Consider the following 22,294-nt stretch of genomic DNA (forward strand, 5'->3'; position numbering starts at 1 on the left):
AATGTCTGGTCTGGTAGTAGTGAGGTAGATGAGACTTCCTACAAGTTGTCTATACTTTGTTGCATCCTCAAATTCCTTTCCTTCAATAGATGTGAGTTTTAAGTTTTGTTCCATTGGAGTAGAAAGAGGATTGCACTCTGTCATGCCAAATCTGTTTAACAAATCTCCAATGTATTTCTTTTGAGAAAGAAATATGGATTTTGGATGTTGGGTTACTTCAATGCCAAGATAGTAATTAACATAGCCCAAATCAGTCATTTCAAAACTTTTCCCTAATTCCTTCTTTATGGATGCAATGTAGCTTTCATTGTTCCCTGTCATTAAAAGATCATCTACATATACCACAAGATACACAATTGTTTTGCCAACTTTCTTGGCAAATAAAGGTGCATCATCAAGATCAAAATGATTGAAGTTGAGTTTCAGAAGATGCTCAGTTAGTTTTTCATACCAGGCTCGCAGTGCTTGTTTGAGGCCATACAAGGACTTCACAAGTTTGCATACTTTATGTTCATGTCCTTTCACAGCAAATCCTTCAGGCTGGGACATAAAAACATTCTCTTTTAGATCTCCATTCAAGAATGCAGTTTTTACATCCATTTGATGGACTTTCCAACCGTTCTGAGCAACTAGTGCAAAGAGTGTCCGGATGGTGGCCCATTTTGCTATGGGGGCAAAAGTTTCCTCATAATCGACCCCTTCCTTCTGTGCAAAGCCTTTTGCCACAAGCCTAGCTTTGTGCTTGTCAAGTGAGCCATCAACTTTGTATTTGTTCTTGTAGACCCACTTGCAGCCAATTGGTTTGGTTCCAAATGGAGGATCAACCAGCACAAGTGCCATTCTTTATGAGGGCATCATACTCCTTTTTCATCGCTTCTTTCCATTCATCATGAGAAGCAGCTTCTTTGAAGGAAGTTGGTTCAAAATCTGTAGACAAGTTCAATTCACAATCATAAGTAACATCCATATCAACAGGTGAATTAGAGTCATCTACATCACCTCCATTTTGTCGGTTTGAATTTCTGGTTCCTGTTTTTCCAATTTCATCAGGATGAACACTTTCAAGTGTCTTTGTCAGCCACTTTGGGGGACCTTTCTGAGATGGTCCAGGCTGCTCTGTTGAATGTTTGAAAAGCATCAGATTTGTTCTTCAATAAATAAACCCAACACATTCTGGTGTAATCATCAATAAATGTCATGATATATTTATTTCCATTTGCAGAAGGAACAGGCATTGGACCACATAAATCTGAATGAATGAGTTCAAGCTTCCTATGTGCTCTTGAATGTGAATCATGAAAAGATTGTTTGCTATGCTTTCCTAGAATGCAAGCATCAAATTGCTTATGTTTCCTAGGAATTGTAGGCAAACCAGCAACACCATTTTTCTTCAATAAGCGGAGATTGTCATAAGTTTAAATGTCCAAATCTAGCATGCCATAATAAACTTGATGGAAGTGTACCTTCTTCATGATGAGAAATATATGAGAAATGTTGTGCATGAGCAGAGGTTCCTTGCAGTTTGAGAAGCCTTTCTTCTTCTATTCCCCTCATGACAAGTGAGTGGTCAGATGCTTTTCTTACCTCAAGCTTGCCATCAAACATATGAATGGAGTGACCTTGCTGGCGGATGTGGACCAAGGACAACAAGTTTCTCTTGAGCTGTGGGAGATATAGAACATGATCCAGAAGAAAGTCTGGAAGACCAGGCAGTTTAAGCCTGATTGTGCCAAGCCCTGATGGCTTGATTTTTGACTGATCTGCAAAGTATACTGCTCCATCAACATTGTCAGTGAAATCTTCAAAAAAATCTTTCCTAAGAGTCATATGACAGGTTGCTCCTAAATCAAGCAACCAATCATTTTTCGAAGAAGCAAGTGAAGCATTAAACAAATCTTCATTTACTCCAATGTTGCATTGTGCCTCAATATAGTGAGCGGATTCAGGTGCTTTACCTTTGTCTGTATCATCAGTTTTACCTTTCTGCTAATTTCTTTTCTGCTCAATTTTGTCCCATGGTAGCTTGCATGTAGAAGCATCATGTGATCCATTTCGTTTGCAGCGAATGCAATGCAGATCTGCTTTTTCTCCTTGAGAATGTCTGCCCCCCCTGCCTCTGAAGTATCTTCCTCTTCCTCTTCGTCCACCTCTTCCTCTTATAGAATCTTGAGCAGGATGCTTTTCTTTATGAGCAAGGCTGTTAAATTTTAGGTATGTTCTATGCTTGAGCAATTTATTTAAATTTTCACTGTTAGCAATCACATCAGCATTACGATAAACTGCAGATAGAACATAAATACAAAACGCAGAAGACAAGCCAAGACAAGAGGACACAAGATATGGCGCGAGCCAGGGACAAACCCCACAATGTGTGGGGAAACCCTTTGATCAAATCTTCTTTTATCTTCAAAGTTCAGCAGAGAAAGAGAGAGAGAGAGTACATTTACAACAGCAGTCAATACTTTGACTTATCTAGATCTAGCATAGATCATTTCGTATAATTATGAGATCAGTTGAAGACATTCTGCTTCAACTGATTCTCAAGGTGACTCCTTCACCTATCATCATTCTGCATCTCGTTCATTTGTTGTACCTTACAGTATAGCGCCAACACACAGCATCCTACATGCTGCTCATGATCTTCACGCTGCCCATTCATCATGTTACGCTGTACCCAAATATCACAGTGTTGATCTCAACATCAAGGATCTGCACCCATCTAATGTGTACTCAATGACTGGTTTACTGCTCTCATTGCTATACAGAGATTTCTATTATGACAGTCATTTCATTATATCAACCAGGTCTCCAATGAGTTCTACAGCATGATGACCATCTCTGATATCCTTATCATTACTGCAACAATGATTATTAGATTGTAGTAGCTTGGGTACAGCTTTTCCTTATAAATAGGCATGTGATCTATAGAATAGATCCATGATATGGTCATCCTTATACCAGGTATTCTACAGGCATACCACAACAGCATATAGTCATACCTTATCCATGTAATACGAAGATTGTCATACCAAGGGTGGACTGCGTCTTCATTCCAGCGTGGACAGTGTACAAGTGCTTCAGGCTGTGCGTATATATATGCTGTGTGTAGACTGCGTTTAGGCTGCTACAGGCAGCGTATTAGGGCCTCCGTATTGGCTGTGTATAGAACCTCCTCTTAGCTGCGTATTAGGCTCCAGTTGCTGTGGAATAGGATCACTGTTTAGCTGTGAATAAGGGCTCAACAGACTGCGGATTTAGGGCATCTCTTGACCTGCGGTTAGGGCACTTTGGAACAGTGGATAGGGCTCTTTAGCACCGCAGATAGGAGCCTCTTTAGGACAGCAGTATAGGGGCTTATTCATGCTGCACATAAGTCTCCTCTTATCTGCATTTAGATCTTCTTATAAGCCTGCGGCTAGGGCATCATCTGCACTGTGGCTAGGGCACAACTGAACTGTGGCTAGGGCATCAGCTACTGCGGCTAGGGCATCAGCAAATGTATATTTTAGGTGTCCCTCCTTCTCCAAAAACCCAAGACGTGGAGAGGAGGAGAACACACCAAGAATGTGTGTTAAAATGACTTCAAATCCTCACCAATTTATACTAGAACGTAGATGATGAATAGACACGTCTATTGGGCTTCTGAGCCTACTCAAGTTGCTGGTCGGCTTGGTAATAATTATATAAACAAAATAAATTCATATCTCCATAAATACTTATCGGAATCGGATGATCTTTGGATCAATCCTACACCTCTCGACGAGAGGGATCCAATAAAAATATCAGCTGTCATAAATAAGCTGATCCACATGGAGTTTGGCCCTAGTTGCCAATTTAACACTCCCTCTCAACTAGGGAGAACTCCATCCAGTGATCCATAAGTCCGACTGTACAATCTCGGCCATCAGTGCCCTGCACTGCTCTGCCCAACTCTGCTCAGCTCTGCTGGCTCTGCTAACTCTGCTTTGCTCAGCTCTGCTCTGCTCAGCTCTGCTGGCTCTGCTAGCTCTGCTCTGCTCAGCTCTGCTAGCTCTGCTCTGCTCAGCTCTGCTAGCTCTGCTCTGCTCAGCTCTGCTGGCTCTGCTAGCTCTGCTCTGCTCGGCTCTGCTAGCTCTGCTCTGCTCAGCTCTGCTGGCTCTGCTCTGCTCAGCTCTGCTAGCTCTGCTCTGCTCAGCTCTGCTAGCTCTGCTCTGCTCGGCTCTGCTAGCTCTGCTCTGCTCAGCTCTGCTGGCTCTGCTAGCTCTGCTCTGCTTAGCTCTGCTGGCTCTGCTAGCTCTGCTCTGCTCAGCTCTGCTGAACTATGAAGAAGAAGAATTGATCGAGAATGTCTCATACCATTCTCCACTGACCCGAAGTCAGTTTCAGAGTGCGTACCACTAGTCCCAGACTAGTCTCAACCAACCCGAAGTCAGCGTCATAGTATGTACGACTCTCACTAGTCCCAGACTAGTACCGCAGGCTCAGAGAGTGTACTACTGGTCCCAGACCAGTCCCAACCGACCTGAAGTCAGCATCATAGTATGTACGACTCTCACTGGTCCCAGACCAGTCCTGCACTGACACGAAGTCAGTCTCGGAGTATGTACCACTGGTCCCAGACCAGTTTCAGCCGACCCGAAGTCAGCGTCATAGTATGTACAACTCCTACCACTGGTCCCAGACCAGTATCATTGATCCCAGATCAATGGAGGTCATCCTAGCATAGGGAGTACGGTAGATACAACGATGCGTCCATCGGTACTACTATGGTCCCTAACTTCATTTCCCTGCTCATTGATCAGATGAGAGGTACTTCCCATGAGTCCCAGACTGCATGGGTAGGATGCCTCGACAGGAGAACTAATCAATCCTGTCCTCGCAGGAGAACACATCAATCCTGCTACAATCGCCATGGAGAACACATCAATCCAGGCCGCCATGGAGAACACATCAATCCAGGCCTCACAGGAGAACACATCAATCCTGCTACAACCGCCATGGAGAACACATCAATCCAGGCCTCACAGGAGAACTAATCATCCTGCTACACAGGAGAGCGAATCATCCTGTTCCAGTGCGCACCACCAGGGGAGGGTGAGTCACCCTGTGGTCGTATGTTGCTTCAGTAGAACTGCAAGCCCCCCAGAGCTCCCAGAGCTCAATGTATGCAACATGTAGGACCCTTCTTCAAAGGTCTCTCGATGACTCCAAGTCGTCCAGGAAAATCACAAATTTGATCTTTCCTCGGGGCTCTGTCCTTTACATCATCATAGTTCGATGGAGCCTCCTAGATCATCAACTTACCATATCCCAGATGATGTCTATCGGCTGGAGCAATCGACGAATACAGGATTCCTCAATAATCGAATCCCATCTCTGGTTGTCACAGAGAATCACAGTGGTATTCATCATGTGTACAAACAGCTCACTGAAGAGCTTCAGCAACCAGACTGCCTCACAGAAGGCCATACTATCAGTAATGTATTCTGCCTTAGTGGTGCTCAGAGTCACCGACTTCTTCTTCCTGCTCATCCAGGGTATCGAGGCAGATTCCAAAGAGAAAGAGCACTTAAAAGTGCTTTAGTGATCCTCCACACTGCCTGCCCATTCAGCATTCGAATAATAATGCAATTTCATCTTTTCGGCAGTGTATCTCAATCCATGAGAGATTGTGCCCTGAAGATACCTCAGAAGATTCTTGGCACCAATCCAGTGAGGCTCAACCAAATATGAGCTCACCATGCTAACTGCAACACAGATGTCCGGACAGAGGTTCTCCAAGAACATCAATGCGAATGAGTTTATAAAACTCAGAGGCATTTCCCAAATCAGGTCCGACATCACTACCATATAACTTCTGAAAGTTAAGACCCTTGAGGTAGTCACAGGCTTGCAGCTTATCTTTTCACATTCAGAATCCAACTCCCTCTATCTCCTATAAATGAGAGGGTCTGCACCTGTCAGACATAGGTGCCGGTATGAGAGGTTTATCATCCACAACCTTCGAGTAATGGTTTGGATCAGTTTCACTCCTGGTGAGTCTCAGCTGCATTAGACAGCTATCAATCCTCTCATACTATGCCCGAGGTGTTTTGCTTCAAGCCATAGAGGGCTTTCTTCCACCTGTTTACATGAGATTCTCGATCATGAGTCTCAAACTCCTCAGGTTGTTCCAAGCCTGTGGACCTGCTGCATGAGGGGAATGGTCCCCTTATAATATTTTCCTTCAGTACATTTCAGACAAGTACCTGCATGCTCCCTTTTGAATTCAGGCATTTAAGTCACCATCTGACTCACAGACCTCCGGTGCTGAGTCAATGGACATGGTCCCCAATGGACTTCCTGCAACTTGATACAACCCTGAACTCAAAAGTATCTTTAAAATATCTATTTTCAAACACGTACCTTTGTAACCTTCGACTTCCATTCAGATGGACACCAGGTTCTTCTTGCGATCAGGTACATAGAAGAGATTTTAGGGTTTCTTGCTTTCGTGGAAGAGTCGACCATTTCCTTGATGACCTGCATTACCAGTCATTCCTTTAATCGCCCAGGAATGATTGTTATCTTCATCAAGAGATGTGTCCCTGCCATTCGGACACTCCTTCGCATAACGGCCGAACTTATTTCAACAAGGCATCTGCCTTTCCTTCCACCCTTAGATCCGAACTTCCCAATGAAGGGATCATTAGATGGGCCATCAGAAACTCCTGCTGTGCCATTCTGATAACATTCTCTGCTTTGACTTCACCCTAGGTGAATTATGGGGAACCCATTGATCCTTCTGTCTTGTCCCAACTGCCTTTGGTGATTGCTCTTTCACTCTTGCTTGGGCATTGTCTTCACCTCAGCTCCGATACCATGTTAAATTTTAGGTATGTTCTATGCTTGAGCAATTTATTTAAATTTTCACTGTTAGCAATCACATCAGCATTACGATAAACTGCAGATAGAACATAAATACAAAACGCAGAAGACAAGCCAAGACAAGAGGACACAAGATATGGCGCGAGCCAGGGACAAACCCCACAATGTGTGGGGAAACCCTTTGATCAAATCTTCTTTTATCTTCAAAGTTCAGCAGAGAAAGAGAGAGAGAGAGTACATTTACAACAGCAGTCAATACTTTGACTTATCTAGATCTAGCATAGATCATTTCGTATAATTATGAGATCAGTTGAAGACATTCTGCTTCAACTGATTCTCAAGGTGACTCCTTCACCTATCATCATTCTGCATCTCGTTCATTTGTTGTACCTTACAGTATAGCGCCAACACACAGCATCCTACATGCTGCTCATGATCTTCACGCTGCCCATTCATCATGTTACGCTGTACCCAAATATCACAGTGTTGATCTCAACATCAAGGATCTGCACCCATCTAATGTGTACTCAATGACTGGTTTACTGCTCTCATTGCTATACAGAGATTTCTATTATGACAGTCATTTCATTATATCAACCAGGTCTCCAATGAGTTCTACAGCATGATGACCATCTCTGATATCCTTATCATTACTGCAACAATGATTATTAGATTGTAGTAGCTTGGGTACAGCTTTTCCTTATAAATAGGCATGTGATCTATAGAATAGATCCATGATATGGTCATCCTTATACCAGGTATTCTACAGGCATACCACAACAGCATATAGTCATACCTTATCCATGTAATACGAAGATTGTCATACCAAGGGTGGACTGCGTCTTCATTCCAGCGTGGACAGTGTACAAGTGCTTCAGGCTGTGCGTATATATATGCTGTGTGTAGACTGCGTTTAGGCTGCTACAGGCAGCGTATTAGGGCCTCCGTATTGGCTGTGTATAGAACCTCCTCTTAGCTGCGTATTAGGCTCCAGTTGCTGTGGAATAGGATCACTGTTTAGCTGTGAATAAGGGCTCAACAGACTGCGGATTTAGGGCATCTCTTGACCTGCGGTTAGGGCACTTTGGAACAGTGGATAGGGCTCTTTAGCACCGCAGATAGGAGCCTCTTTAGGACAGCAGTATAGGGGCTTATTCATGCTGCACATAAGTCTCCTCTTATCTGCATTTAGATCTTCTTATAAGCCTGCGGCTAGGGCATCATCTGCACTGTGGCTAGGGCACAACTGAACTGTGGCTAGGGCATCAGCTACTGCGGCTAGGGCATCAGCAAATGTATATTTTAGGTGTCCCTCCTTCTCCAAAAACCCAAGACGTGGAGAGGAGGAGAACACACCAAGAATGTGTGTTAAAATGACTTCAAATCCTCACCAATTTATACTAGAACGTAGATGATGAATAGACACGTCTATTGGGCTTCTGAGCCTACTCAAGTTGCTGGTCGGCTTGGTAATAATTATATAAACAAAATAAATTCATATCTCCATAAATACTTATCGGAATCGGATGATCTTTGGATCAATCCTACACCTCTCGACGAGAGGGATCCAATAAAAATATCAGCTGTCATAAATAAGCTGATCCACATGGAGTTTGGCCCTAGTTGCCAATTTAACAAAGGCAAACAGTCTCTTCAGAAGATTCAAGGATTGTCTTCTTTCCAAAGGCTTTCTCTCTTTCAGCAAACTTTTTCACAAGAGAGTCAAAAATTATATCTTTAAGATTTCCATTTGCTTGTAAAGACTCAAGATAATTGGAGTAGGTAGGATAGAGTGCCTTGAGAAAAGCAATAAGAGGGATATCCAGTTCAACCTTAGTGGATTTGATATCATGCATTATGGATTTTACTTCAGATGCAAGAGCAAGAGGATCATTATTTTTCAGTTCAAGAGTGAAGAGTTTATTCATGAGCTGAACAACTTCAAGTGCAGAATGTGAGTCATAGAGTTCTTTGAGCTTTTGTAAAGCTTCAAAGGCAGTTGAATATGATGAAATATGGCGACTTACTTCTTCATTTACAGATGTTGCGATTAATGCATATGCTTTGCTGTTCTTGTTATCCCAAATGACGAGCTCTTTGTCTGATGTAGGCTGCACTGGATCATTGTCTCCTTCTCCGACACACACTCCCTTCCGCAACTCATTGAAGATGAGGGTGTGTTTTATCATCCGGGACCATTCAGGATAGTTCTCCTTGCCAGTGAGAACTATCCCTACCATAGAGATGATTGAATGCATTCTGTAAAAAAAAACCTTCTGCTGATAGAAAAATACTTCTGCTGGGAAAATGTGCTTCAAAAATAATACAGCCTTATTCTTCCTTCTTGAATTAATATACAAAGATCAAAACTATATTCTATGCATATAGAATATCACCAAATTTTTTTTTTCTACAATCTGGTTGCAATTCAAGAGAAATAGTATCAACTGCTTAAAGCGAATCAGAAATCTGATGCAAATCAGAATTTGCCAAACACTTGGACATAAATATAAATCCCTATGCTCGAATCCTATTCTTTATACTTTGACTGCATACTTTCTCATTGGAAAATACATCTCTTTCTTTTTCTGTCTTTCAGTCTTCAATGATGCCTAATGCTTGGTAAGGGTGGCCTGATAGCACGAGTCTTTTGGGGACGCAAATCAAAAAGGCAGGTACTTCCCTTTTTTTTTATACCAGCTAAACTTATGTGAAAACAATGTTATATATACCAGGAACAGCGTATATATGACATATATGAAACAACGTATATATGGAGGGAGCAGCGTATATATAACGTATATGAAACAGCGTATATATGATATCCAGAGCAGCGTATATATGAAGCAGCGTTTACCAAGAATTTCATACAAGGATTGAACCTGGAGCACTGTGAATGGAGAGAGGCCGACTAGCGTGGAGAGAGCAACAGCATATGGAGGGAGGCCGACTAGCGTGGAGAGAGCAGGTCTGGGTTTTGTAGGAGCAGCGATTGCTGCAACAGAACTTCTTCAAGGATACCAGACAACGTTATATGCAACAGCGTTATGTATAGAATATTCAACAGCGTTTATGGAGAGAGCAGCATGATATACCAGCGTATGGAGGGTGCGTTGTTATACCAGCGTGAAGAGAGTTCTTCAGAGCAGCGTGATATCAAGATAATCGGAGCAGTGTGATATACATTTCTGCACAGGTTAGGCTTAATGCATATACAGTAAACGGAAAAACAAAGAGATCAATGCTAAATCTTCAACACAGAGCATTGGGTATTCGATGGGTATGCAAAGCGTTATCCAGATTATCACGCAGAGGGCAGACCCTGTCAGGCAGAGGGTAGACCCAAATTTCTAAAAAATGGCAAAAAGGAGTTACAATGGCAGTTAGAAGCCAAAAATGGCGCTGGCTCTGATACCATGTCAGGCCAGGCAGTAACTCTCCAAGGGCAGAAAAACTGATTGGTGTTTATTCCATAGGTATGTTATTGTTTTATACATTAGGAGTGATTGTTCAGTTCATCTTCCGATGACTGTTCACATTTCTGATTTATTTATTTTACAAATTCCCCAATCATGAAGATTAGGTGTCAACACCTTTACAGATATAAATCTGATTCTCAAACTGGTTGTAGGAGGGATTCAAATTTGACTGAAAAATAAGATACCACCTAGGTTGATATCAAATACCACAGAAGATGGTAATGTTGACAAGGGTGAGAATAAATCTCACCGATGTTCCCTGCATGAAACCCTCAGGCTGGCAGGTTGGGCAGCTCTCTAATACCACTATAAGATCCCAAAAGATAAAAAATATAATAGATATAGCACACTTAGTGTTTTAATAAAAAATAAACTTTCAATATATATGAATTATCATTTGGCATGATGCAAGGTACATCTAAATTAAATTAATAAATTCATCATTTGACAATTGAAATTATGCAATGCCCAACAAATTTCGAAAAACGATAAAAAGTAAATTCATCATATGACAATGACATTGACATTATGTTGAAGTCTAAAATAGCCATAGAATACTAAACTAAAAGTAAACATAGAAAGCAACAGAGAAATACTTGTAAATTTCTTAAAAAGTACTAAATAATATTAATAAATACTAAGTCTTAAGTTTTAATATACTTTAAGTTTTATATTTTTGTTATTGTTTTTATTTTATTTTTTAAGTTTTAAATTTTAATATAATTTAATTTATTTTCCACTTGGTAGCTCAATTGGCAATGGCCTTGGAAATGACGTCTCACCGAAACAGAATTCTTGGGTTCAAATCTTGTGCTATCCCCCGATTTGGGTGAGAGAAGTTGGACACGATGAAGATGTAGACCTACCAAGCTTACAAAATATATATATATATATAATTTAATTTTCTTTTTTTAAATAAGTTTTAACAAGTTTTAAGTTTTAATATAGTTTCATTTTTTCATTTTTTGTTTTGTTTTTTTTTCATATATTTAAATTTGTATTTGTTTAATGTTTTATAAAAATTAGTAGACAAAAAAATGGGGGGACGCATATGCGTCCACCTTGCATCCCCCTGACATCCCCCCATCCTCTTTGCAAAGGAGTCACATTTCATCGCCAAAAAAACGTCCCCCTGGAGTTTCCCAAAAAAGGGGACGTGGGGGAAACGTTTCCCCAAGAGTTTCCCCGTCCCCAGAGTGTGGGGGAGCATCAGAGCGCGTCCCCTAGCCTAAGGGGCGCGTCCCCGTGGAACACTAGTTATTTTTGCACTTCTAAAATACAATGGATGTACATTTTTAATCCCTTTGACCTACTTTTGTGGCCATTTTTTAGATATTGATACTATTATCTAATCTTATGGAGCAAGTTTTGTGGACAAAATCCTCCAAGTGCTTCCTCAATTGAAGAAATGATCCAGACAAGCTAAGGCCTCGTTAGAAATCTGATTAAAAAAGGTTTGACAATTGTTCCCAAGCTTCATTTTTTTATTCCCATGGAAAGTTAATTTATAGAGTTTTCAAAATAAAATGCTAGCCTAAAGGGCACATTTTTATGATATTAGCTTTCAACTAGACACTTAGATGTCTTGGATAGATATTTACTAATTTAGCTATTAGCTAAACACTTGGTTCCTACTTTTTAATCTTGATCTAGGAATTACTTTGCACTTCCAGATTTTATTTACAATGTATGTACTCTTCTAGTCCCATGGGACCTACTTTTCTAATCATCTATTAGATATTAATAATATTATCTTATCTTGTGGAGCAAGTTTAGTGGACAAAATCCATCAAGGGCTTTCTTAATTGAAGAAATGAACAAGAAGGCTAAAGCTCCATGGAAATCTTCTTTGATTAAAAAAAGTTTGAGAACTATCCCCAAGCTTCATTTTTCATTGCACCAAAAGACATTTTCTATAATCCAATATGAGGGAGATACGTAATTCCTTTTGTGCTCAACATGGACTTGACACTCAGCATAAAGAATATATATATTAATAATAACAACAACAAAAAAATCAATGTCAACCATAAATAAAATGTTGCAATGTCTACCTCATAATATTGTAATAATAATTTCTCTTGGTTCCTAGTTACTGTTAGAGTCTCAGTGTTCCTTGCAAGGTAGTGGAAGAACACCAGCATTGTGCTCTTGATTTATGGGTGCCTGTATAGCATAATTGATGTTGGGTTTCGTCGGTCTCTTGTTGTTGTGCTTCAACTAGGTGAGGAATGGGTCTCTTCCCTTTGTAAATGGCTCATTCCTCCAAGTTGCGAATGGGTTGGGCCCGCTCAGGGTCACACTGAGTATGAAAACTCATTGTCCATAGCGCAGTTGGTTTCTCTTCCGTAAGGTGGCAGAATTCCATAATTTCAACTTCCTCAAGTTTTGGTTGTGGGTGAGTTCGAGACTGGTATGTATCTTGATACTAAAATTCTTAGACTGGATGACAAGGTTTTCTCTTTCTGTTGTGTCTTGTTAGTGGTTCAGAGTCTTGTGGGAGTTAGGGCCTCCTGGGGTCAATGTAAGAGTCGAGGTTGCTCCTATATTGTTGGGTCCTTGGGGAAAGCAACTGTTTGGGCAAGGCACCCTGTGGCTAATGGCGAGTCTCCTTCTGGTGTGCTTTTTGTATATTTTAGGGTGTTGTGGATAGTAAGGGCGTGTTGGTTTCCCTTCCCCACACCCTAGCCAACTCAAAGACTAGAGCCTTGTATTCCAGGGGAGTTGGTGCAGAAGAGTCTCGTCAGGGGAGGTGGAAGCCTCGAGGTGCAGGCCCAATGTGAAATGATTCTTGCAAGGATGCTCTACCAGTGAGGAAGACCTCAAAGAGGTGGTGGACTTCGTGGGCAGCGAGGAGCGAGGGGGGACAAAGCGGAAGACCAGAGTGATGAGTATGGGGGTATGGCGCTGGAAGGTGAGATTGCCATGGGCCCGACATTGTTCAACCTCCCTCTTTGGACACGATTGTTGATCAACTGCAAGGAATCCAAGCCAACCTAGATATCCTTCGGGAACATAGATATGAAGACAGGAATGAGCTAGTGGCCTATATTAATGACATACAATATAGCCAGAATGAGATCTTGGAGCAATTGGCCAATGTAGCAAAAGCCAATGTCAGAACAACGACTGTCTGAATGAGATAGAAGCGAGACTGGAGCATATAGATTTCCATGTCCATGAAGGACACGATCCAATGGCTGCTCTGCTTGTCCAACCTTTCCATCTGCCACCTTGACATGTGATCCACTGGTTGCTTATTGGTTTTGTATTTAGTTTGGTATGTATGGCTCTTTTTCCCTCATGAAGTAGGATTTGAATGGAAAAATCTTTTGCACTATGATCTGGATCTCCTAACCAACAAATTCGGTCAGAGTGAGGCCGAGAGAGTTGTTGACCGATACTATGTAATCTACATCTTTTTGATAATATAATAGCAATTTTGTTGATCGACAAAAAAAATATTATAATAATAATGGGGTGGTAGGAGTGAGGGGTGATCTTATGCCCCAAAGGACAAGTGGAACTTTCTTATGCTTGGAGTTTAGGCGTAGCAACAAATAATCAAGTAGAAGCTTATGCTCTCCTACAAGATACAATTCAAGCAAGAGCACTAAAGATTCAGAAAGTAATCATCATTAGGGATTCCAAAAATATTATTTCCTGCCTCCTTAAAAATTCTATCCAAGTGGAATAAATTAAAAACCTATTCTTCAAAGAATCAGAGTTTTCTTGAAACACACAATTGAATTCTCTATATTCCCTGTTTTGAGGCAAAACAATCAACAAGCAAATCTAATGGCAAATAGAGGAACCGAGAAGGAGGCCAAAACCTTGCTCATAAATGAACAAGTTGGATATTTTCAAATCCCATAATCCATTTGATGCACTATAAAAACCAATGTTGCAAAAGTTGAACTCGAGAATAAATCAACAAAGGTCTGAAAATTGAAAAAATCGTTAGAAAAAAACGGCAAAATTGTACAAAAATATGCATTTTTTTCAATTTCCAAAAACTCCTGATTTTAAGATTTAATCCCCCTCCAGACAATTTTTTCATTTAACTCACGTAAAATCGTGATTTTATCAATTAAATCATGACTTCTTAAAATTTGAAAAACTCTCGAAAAAATCGGCAGATAAAATCAGCAAGTTAAAAAACTGGCCATTTGCCAATCTTATCAAGATGTTATTGGGAGGTTGGCAATAGAGTTAAAAATTATTTAATGTATGGACTCCATGTGTCCTTTATTGGAATTATGGAACATGTAGGTGTACCAATGATGGCTCGTTATATACAGCGGGAGGATTATGTCCAAGCATAGGATTGGAGTAAGAAGCATGCTAAGGTAAGAATGACATAGGAAAAAATTATGGTGATGCAAGACCAATCTTGGCACGAGCCAGCATCCTCTGTATCATGTGTAGATCACATTCTAATTAATGATGAGATGATATTCCCTATCCAAATGTTGTTGGATCAAGGAGTCTCACATAATGATGAGATGATACTCCCTATCCAAATGTTGTTGGATCAAGGAATAATGAGTATAGCAATCTTTGGTCATGCAATGCGCTGGCCATGGAAATCATGGGAGCAGTTGATCCAAGCAAAGGGTAGGCAACTTTGGACTGTGTCTCACATTAACTTCATTAATTGCGACATGACGAAATCCGATGAGGCAAAGCAAGGACAATATCTCTATTTACTATGCTTTGGGGAAATAGGCAAAGACGTCGATTGCATAATTAGAACTCTCAAATTGACTGTATGGTGCTGCCCTTCTTCAGTCGGTCTGTTAAAGAGGGAGTCTAGTGTGGTCTAGTTATCTTGTGTAGAGTAGTGGGAGTTGGTCTGTTAAGGAGGGAGTCCGGTGATCGATATTGAGACAAGGGTCTGCATTAAGAAGTCTTCAGGGTTAGAAAAGAAGCAATACAAAGTCTGTGAATCCCAACTCCTTATGGCACAAAGGAAGTGAGCTGGGAGTAATGAACAGAGACACTAGGAGGAGGAGCTCACATTGCTACAAAAAAAAAATTTACAGCTCCAAATTCGTCGTAATCAAATAATATCCCATTTAATATATGAAAAGGAGAAGATAGTGGAACATAGGTCTCAACTTTGGAGTACTAATAATGAAATAGCTGGCATTCGTCGACATGGAGTATCTTCAACACAGCCTGCACTGGATTCAGCAAAATTCTCCTTTTTCGAGTAACTCTACCAATCACAACATTTTAGAAATTCCTGATCTAAATGTTTTTCCCCACTCAGGAAAATGAGGAACTTCTAAATGAAGACATTCTAAGTGATGGTGGAACTAAAATAAAGTAATAAACTCTGTTAATATAGGCAAGTTAGGTGTTGTAAACTTCTAGTATTCTTTTAGGATATATACCTCCTGCTATTTTTGAATACTAGTGCACTAGACTTCCTTTCTTTTCGAATTCAGGCCACAGATAAAGGTGATAGAGACAGCCTGAAACTCATCATTTTGTACTATTGTTGTATGGCTGTGACCCAAGCACAGATTTCTTAATGTCAAGTTTAAACCAAATTGGTTTACTAGACTTTGTTTGTGAGACAAGAGATTCACCTCTTTGACTGCTAAAATTTACAGAGATATACATACTTTACCCCTCTGAATTTCTCTAGATTTGAACTTGTCACTTCTTAAAGGAAAATGCATGCTCTTAACCATTAAACCCACATGCTATATATATACTATTGATGTGCCCTGACTTTTTTCAAAAGTGCCATACCAGTACCTGCACCTGTACCCAAATATCCTAGCGACTTAGCCATGCACTCTTTAATGTCACTCCTCTAGGATTTATCTCTTCAAGGATCGATTCATCCACTGTTCTTGTGAATTGAATGGGATCCTATGCCTGAAGCAGGGAGAAAAGGAGTTTTCATCTTCTCCAACAAGGATAGTCCAAGAAATAGGGGTTCTCATCAAAGATATAGCATACCTTATCCCAGCACATGTACGTCGTTCAGGGAATTCCGCAGCTGACCTCCTGGCAAACTGGGGTTGCGGTAATCCGAGAAAGAACCTGGACATCCACGGGACTGAGACAAACCAGGTAGAAGGTATGGATGCTCGAGGGAGATTCTGGAAGAAGACAAGGAAGGAAGTAAGGGCCCTCAATCGAGGTGTTATGGAAAAGGAGATTCCTCGACGGATCAAAGACATGTGTGAGGGGCAAGTGGCCAGGGCTGGTGGGCGGCCCACCCAAGGACCCCACACGCGCGCGACAATAAGAACCGGGAGAGAATGGCAATAGGTGTCAGTTACCTTAGGAAGGCAAATGGTAAGGCTAACTGTTAAACGAGGGAGAAAGGTGGTGAATGGAACTAGAGCATGCATGCAAGTTTTGAGGTGGAATTCGGTCGCAGGAAACGAGACTGGAAGCTGGGGGAAGGAACTTGCATGCGAGAGGAAGGATTGTCGCCGCCACCAGAAAGACGCCACCAACGCTTCGGAGGGAATTGTTATGTAATTCAGACCCACCTTAATCTTCATATGGAATCAATGCTACAAGAATGGAGGCTGACCTGGCAACCAATGGTGGTGGTTTCGCATGTTTCTGATCGAATTTGGTTTGGTTCTCTATTGTTGATGTCTAGTACTTTAATTTCTGCATTATATGGTAACCTGTTGGGGAAAAAGGGGATACATGGAGGGTTAGGGGCAGCTCTTGGCACTTGGGTTGTGAACTTCACTCTTGCCTTCGTTAATACCAGGTGTCTGGGACCAAGAAGGGGTCGAGGCTCCCCTGAGGGCCTACAGTCGCCTAGCAATTCTCTGAGCCAGAAAGGAAAGAAAGGGGGGTCTGGGATCCAAACCGATTACATGTCTGTCCAGTCTAGTTTTGTCTAGTTCTCGGGTGATTCTCAAGCCTAGTGGGCTAGGAACGGGGTGTCGGGGTATCATAAAGTTGGAAAACCTGACCTACCAACTGTTGTTCAGCTTCCTGGTAAACCTTTGGAGCAGTGGGGCATTAACAGGGAATTAGGGGACTCGAACCCCAGTGCAGTTGTCAATTATACACTGGCGTGGTTAATTCCGTGGAACCGGAGACATGGTAGGGTAGAGGGTAGAATGAAAGACCGAAGGGAGGGAATGTTGTTTATCTTGGGTATGTCCTTTACCAACCTCTCAGCCAATTTAGTCAAAGTTGGGTTATATGGTAGTTTCAATGTCCATAGGGGCAAGAATGACAAGCCGGAGTCTCCAAACCAAAGGGCCTATCAATTCAGTCAGAACTTGGTCAGCCATTTGCATCCTTTTTCCTATGTATTCCAAAACCTGCGAGTTCGTCAAACTAGTTGTCGTAGGGCCTAAACCAAGAAGCCAACGAGCTGGTTGCACTAAGGGGAGAAATGAGAGGCAGAGGGAAGAAAATAATTTAAAACTAGGCACAGTAAGGACAAAGGCAAGCTATGAAGAGGTTGGGGGGAATTCGGGTTACACCCACAAAACCTAGAATCGAGACTCTGCAATGGTGTTTCACATGGAATGGCCGGATGACAACACTGCCATATGGTTTGGTTTTAATGTTTCTGCTTACGCTACGCTTACAGGTCTATTTAATTTTCCTCCCCTTCTTACTCTGGCGCTCCTGCTCCGGGACAAAGAAAGAAGTCGGGAGTGGTCGTGGCTGGAAGGAACTCTGATTGAAAACAAAATGGTGATGGTTGAAGCGGAGCCGGGAAAAAAAGGGTCGTTGTGCCTGCAAACAGACAGACAACAAAAAGAAAACGTTGGCAACCTTGACCAGCAAGACCCAGCGAAAGAGGGGCAGGAAAACTAGAGAGGAAAATATGTAGAACCTCATGCATGCATGCCATGGGGGAACTCCAACACAGGTTAAGGCCATAATTTCAACATGGGAGGCGGAGTTGAATGCCAAGGCAACGGCAGAGCCGCCTCCAACGGAGGACTGGGATCCCTTGCTCATTGACTCGAGACACACCCAAGGCAAGCAAACTCTATTCAGACAGATATTCCAGCTTTACTGGGTTATGAAGAACCTACTGGCAAGGACCATGACAACAAATAGGCATCTGGAGGAACCCCTGCAAACACAGCAAGAGGGGCCAAGCTTAAAGGATATTCAAAGGGAGATCCAAGCTGTACAAGTGCAGCAGTATCATCAGAATGTCCGCTTAGGCCAAATCGAAAAACAAATTCAAAGCCTCCTGCAGAATGAAATGTTTGGGTCGAGTGCTAAGGACCCGACTCCCATTGAATCATTAGATGACTAAATGAAGATAAGATAGGAAGTAACGCAATTTTGTTATTACTACAATGATCTAGTCGGATAGCATTTACTTTGATAGTAGAATGATTAAACATATAGTGGATACAGTAGCTTATTTAGCATGGATGGATATTCTCAAACTGTTTAAATTTTGGACGGCATATGATGCTGATCGGTGGCCAACAGACCTGATTTCCATCGGGCAAGTTGAGGCCACCAAAAATATCTTTTGTTACCTGCCCATATATGATTAATTTAAAAAAAAAAAAAAAAAAAAAAAGAAAAAGAAAGAAAAGAAAAGAAGAAAAGAAGAAGAAGAAGAAGAAGAGCACTGCCAAACTTACACACAAAATTTTAAACCAAAAATAATATATCAACTAGTCCTACTTATTAAAGAGTAAGGTACTAAATTACATATGGAAAAAAACTTTTCATAGCAAAGCACTTTGCTATGAAAGCATGAGATTTAAAAAAAAAAAAGCAGAGCAGAGGGAGAAATTGAACGAGAAACTGTCGACTGCGAAAAAGGCACCCCTCACAAGAATGGAAAATGAGTAGCTGTGAAAGAAGGCCACAAATCAATGCCAAACACGGACGCTGAAATTTTTTCAACAATATTGCCCAGTCAGATCAAACCTCTGACTTGTACTACCCATGTTGAAAATCCAAAAACAAAGAAAAGAAATGTTAAGGTTTTTAGGCCTCCCATAAAACAGCACCCACAGATTTCCAGAAATTCAAAATTTGATACCCAACTGCGAATTCAGTCTTAGAAGAAAAAAGGGTTGAAAACTTACATTAACGAACGAAGGATGATAGACAACTTGTGCCTTGCAGTGAATGACATCGACGGTGGCATCCTCGATACCCTCGAGACGCTTGACGGCCTTCTCGATCGAGGCGGCGCATGCAGAGCACTGCATGCCAAGCACCTTGAAGAGGGCTTTTCGGATCTCCAGCTGCGGTGATGGATCTACAGGGGATTCGATTGGGTACCTCGGCATCGAGGGATAATGGGGAGGAGGAACGAGAACCACAAGGGATTCCTGTTCCCCTCCATTCTCCCTGTGTTTCAGCTTCCCCAGGCATGACAAAGCAAAAAACCTGCTACCCATTCTCGCTCGCTCTGCAACAAAATATTGAATTCAGGCCTTCAATTATAGGGAAACCCAAGACCGATTTTAACTGAAAGATTTTGAAAATACCATTGACTTGGACCGCGTAAACAATTGCGCACAATGGAGGGCCTTCAAATTACCTGAATTAACACGATTTTAACGGCACGCTACTAAGCAGATCGACCCAAATCTGGCGCCTTTACCTTCAAAATCTTAGTGAATGCAAAATTTCAAAAGGAGTGGCTGGAATTCAAATATTTGGTGGGAGGCATCTGCTTTTTATTTAGAAGAAAGGCTCGCCTTTGGAATACGTATTTGATTTTTGTACGTTTTACTGCTGGTCTGAAAGCTGGGAACCGCAATTAATTAATTTTTAGAGCAGGTTTTAGGTGCATATAATCTTACTAAGATTAGACCGTCAGACTTATAACTTAAACCTCCACACTATAAGTATCCAAAGGCAACCATAACATCATATGCTCTCCAATTTTAGAAAGTCAACCATAACATCATATGCTCTCCAATTTTCCAGGAATTAAAAACATTATTGCGATTCTACGTTGGCAGCTCCACTCATGATCGATCCTACGTTGGCAGCTCCACTCATGATCGATCGCCAGATACATTGTATGAAGACACATTCCGAAAGTATGAATTGCACGATGAAGCATGGGAATTGGGGGATCAATAAATTCCATGCTATCGGGCCATAAATGAATGGCGGGTGTATATGTCCACCGTTCGATTTTGTTAAGCTCGAAATCGAACGGTGGGCATAAACATCTGCCATTCATTTATGGCCTGATAGCTTGGGAAATATGGCTCGCCTGGGAATTAGGCGGAGTTAGGGAAACTTTTCACCTAAACATTTTCTAGGTGGTCGGAATTTCGGCGTAGATATTTGGATTTGATTTGATGTCTTCTCGGTAAAGAAAGGTAAGTATTTGTACTGCCTTGTTGTGTGGGGGTGGTTGGAACGGTGCAATATTGTCTTCTTTATTCGCCTTCGAAACACGCACGCATTATATATTGGTTGCATTTGGCAACTATTATTAAGCATTTGCTGGATTGTTCTCGATTAACGTTCTAATATAATTGTATCATGCTGTAATATAAAGCTTTTTCAAAGGGGATTTCCCCTCTGAATAAAAAAATAAGTATAAAAATTGTAATTTTATTTGAATTTGAATTTTTTTCCTGCGGTGAGAAGATGGTAAAATTTTTTTTTTGGTTAATTTTTGTATTTTGTAAATGGTATTTCAATGGTCGCAAGGAGTATACCAGAAGGCGGGATGCCATTTCAATGGTTGCAAGGACGTTAAAATCTTCAATGGTTGGATGGTAAAACTTTTTTGTTAATTTTTTATTTTGTAAATGACGTGGCAACCTTGACAAGTATAACTCAAAGAAACACTTCGCTTGGCCCTGATTATGATATTTTAATTTAGAGACTAGTTTAGATAAATACCAAGCTAAAAAGCCAAAAAGTAGGGACTAATAAATATTTATTCTAAACAGGTTAGTATACTTGTTACTTTATTTATGAATTTTTAAATATAGTTATAAATTTAATTATTAAATATTATAAAAAAAATAAATTATTAATTTATTAAAACTATGAGAAAAGAAGTTTTTTCAATTTTAGAATATATAAATATTTATTTATTTTTTTAAATATAAAAATTTGTAAACCAAAATGAGTACTAAAATAACTTTTATTTTTAGAGTTATGACAATATCTAAATTTTATTTTAATTAATTAACAGGAGATTAAACTTAAAAATAAATGTATAAGTATATTTAAAAAATCCATTTGCATACATAATTTTATAAAAAATTATTTAAAATTTTCCTTTTATTATGATTTAAAATATAATGAAAATAAATTATGATTTAAAAGATAATGAAAATAAAAAATATATAATTATTTAAAGATTTTAAAATTATAATAAAAATAATTTTGTGAAAAAAAATATAAGTTTATGAGAGATTTTTTATCACATGATATTTCATTTGTTGAGGGAATCAACCAGTGTGGTTCATCGTCAAGATAAGTTGAATGAACAGATCATGCTTTGCATGTTAAATAGATAGAGCAGAACCTCCAATGGCTAGGTAACAGCTAGATTTCACTAGTTAGTTAGGACAGGATTAAGGTATAACCACTATTTAATTAAATAAGTTACTTCGGTTAGTTATATTCTTATTAAAATAAAAGTAAATGGACCCTTTTTATACACTTACAACTATAAATATATATTAAAAAATAAATTATAACTTAAATTAATTTAAATTAATAGTTAGTTATCAAAGTTATTATATCTAAATATTAGAGTAATTAATAGTTAGTTATAAAAATTATTAAATATATAAATATTAGAGTAATACATAATTATAATTTAAATTACTCTATTATCATTCCCTTAAATTACTCTAATATTTATATATTTATTTAACTTTTATAAATAACTATTAATTTAAAATTAATTTAGTTTATAATTAATTTATTTTAATATTTATTTATAAATAAGTGTATGAAACAGTCCCTTTGACTTATATTTTAATAAAAATATAGCTAGC

At 40.0% G+C, this 22,294-nt stretch overlaps 1 protein-coding gene across 1 annotated transcript in view; it reads right to left on the reverse strand.

The window, feature by feature from the left end:
• The window catches only part of LOC149186370 (putative copper-transporting ATPase HMA5), a 35,277-nt gene extending 15,266 nt beyond the window's left edge, over positions 1 to 20,011 (reverse strand). Inside the window, exons 1-2 of the mRNA XM_089410986.1 lie at positions 19,855 to 20,011; positions 19,394 to 19,722 (exon numbers count right to left, since the gene is read on the reverse strand). Of these exons, the coding sequence (XP_089267112.1) occupies positions 19,394 to 19,711 (318 nt within the window). The 5' untranslated portion in view covers positions 19,712 to 19,722; positions 19,855 to 20,011. The remainder of the gene's footprint in view (positions 1 to 19,393; positions 19,723 to 19,854) is intronic.
• Between the last annotated feature and the right edge of the window lie 2,283 nt (positions 20,012 to 22,294).

Source organism: Pinus tabuliformis, chromosome 3_1, assembly GCF_031772625.1.
Source record: "Pinus tabuliformis cultivar Carrire ecotype Pingquan chromosome 3_1, CPIR1, whole genome shotgun sequence".
NCBI classification, from domain to species: Eukaryota; Viridiplantae; Streptophyta; class Pinopsida; order Pinales; family Pinaceae; genus Pinus; species Pinus tabuliformis.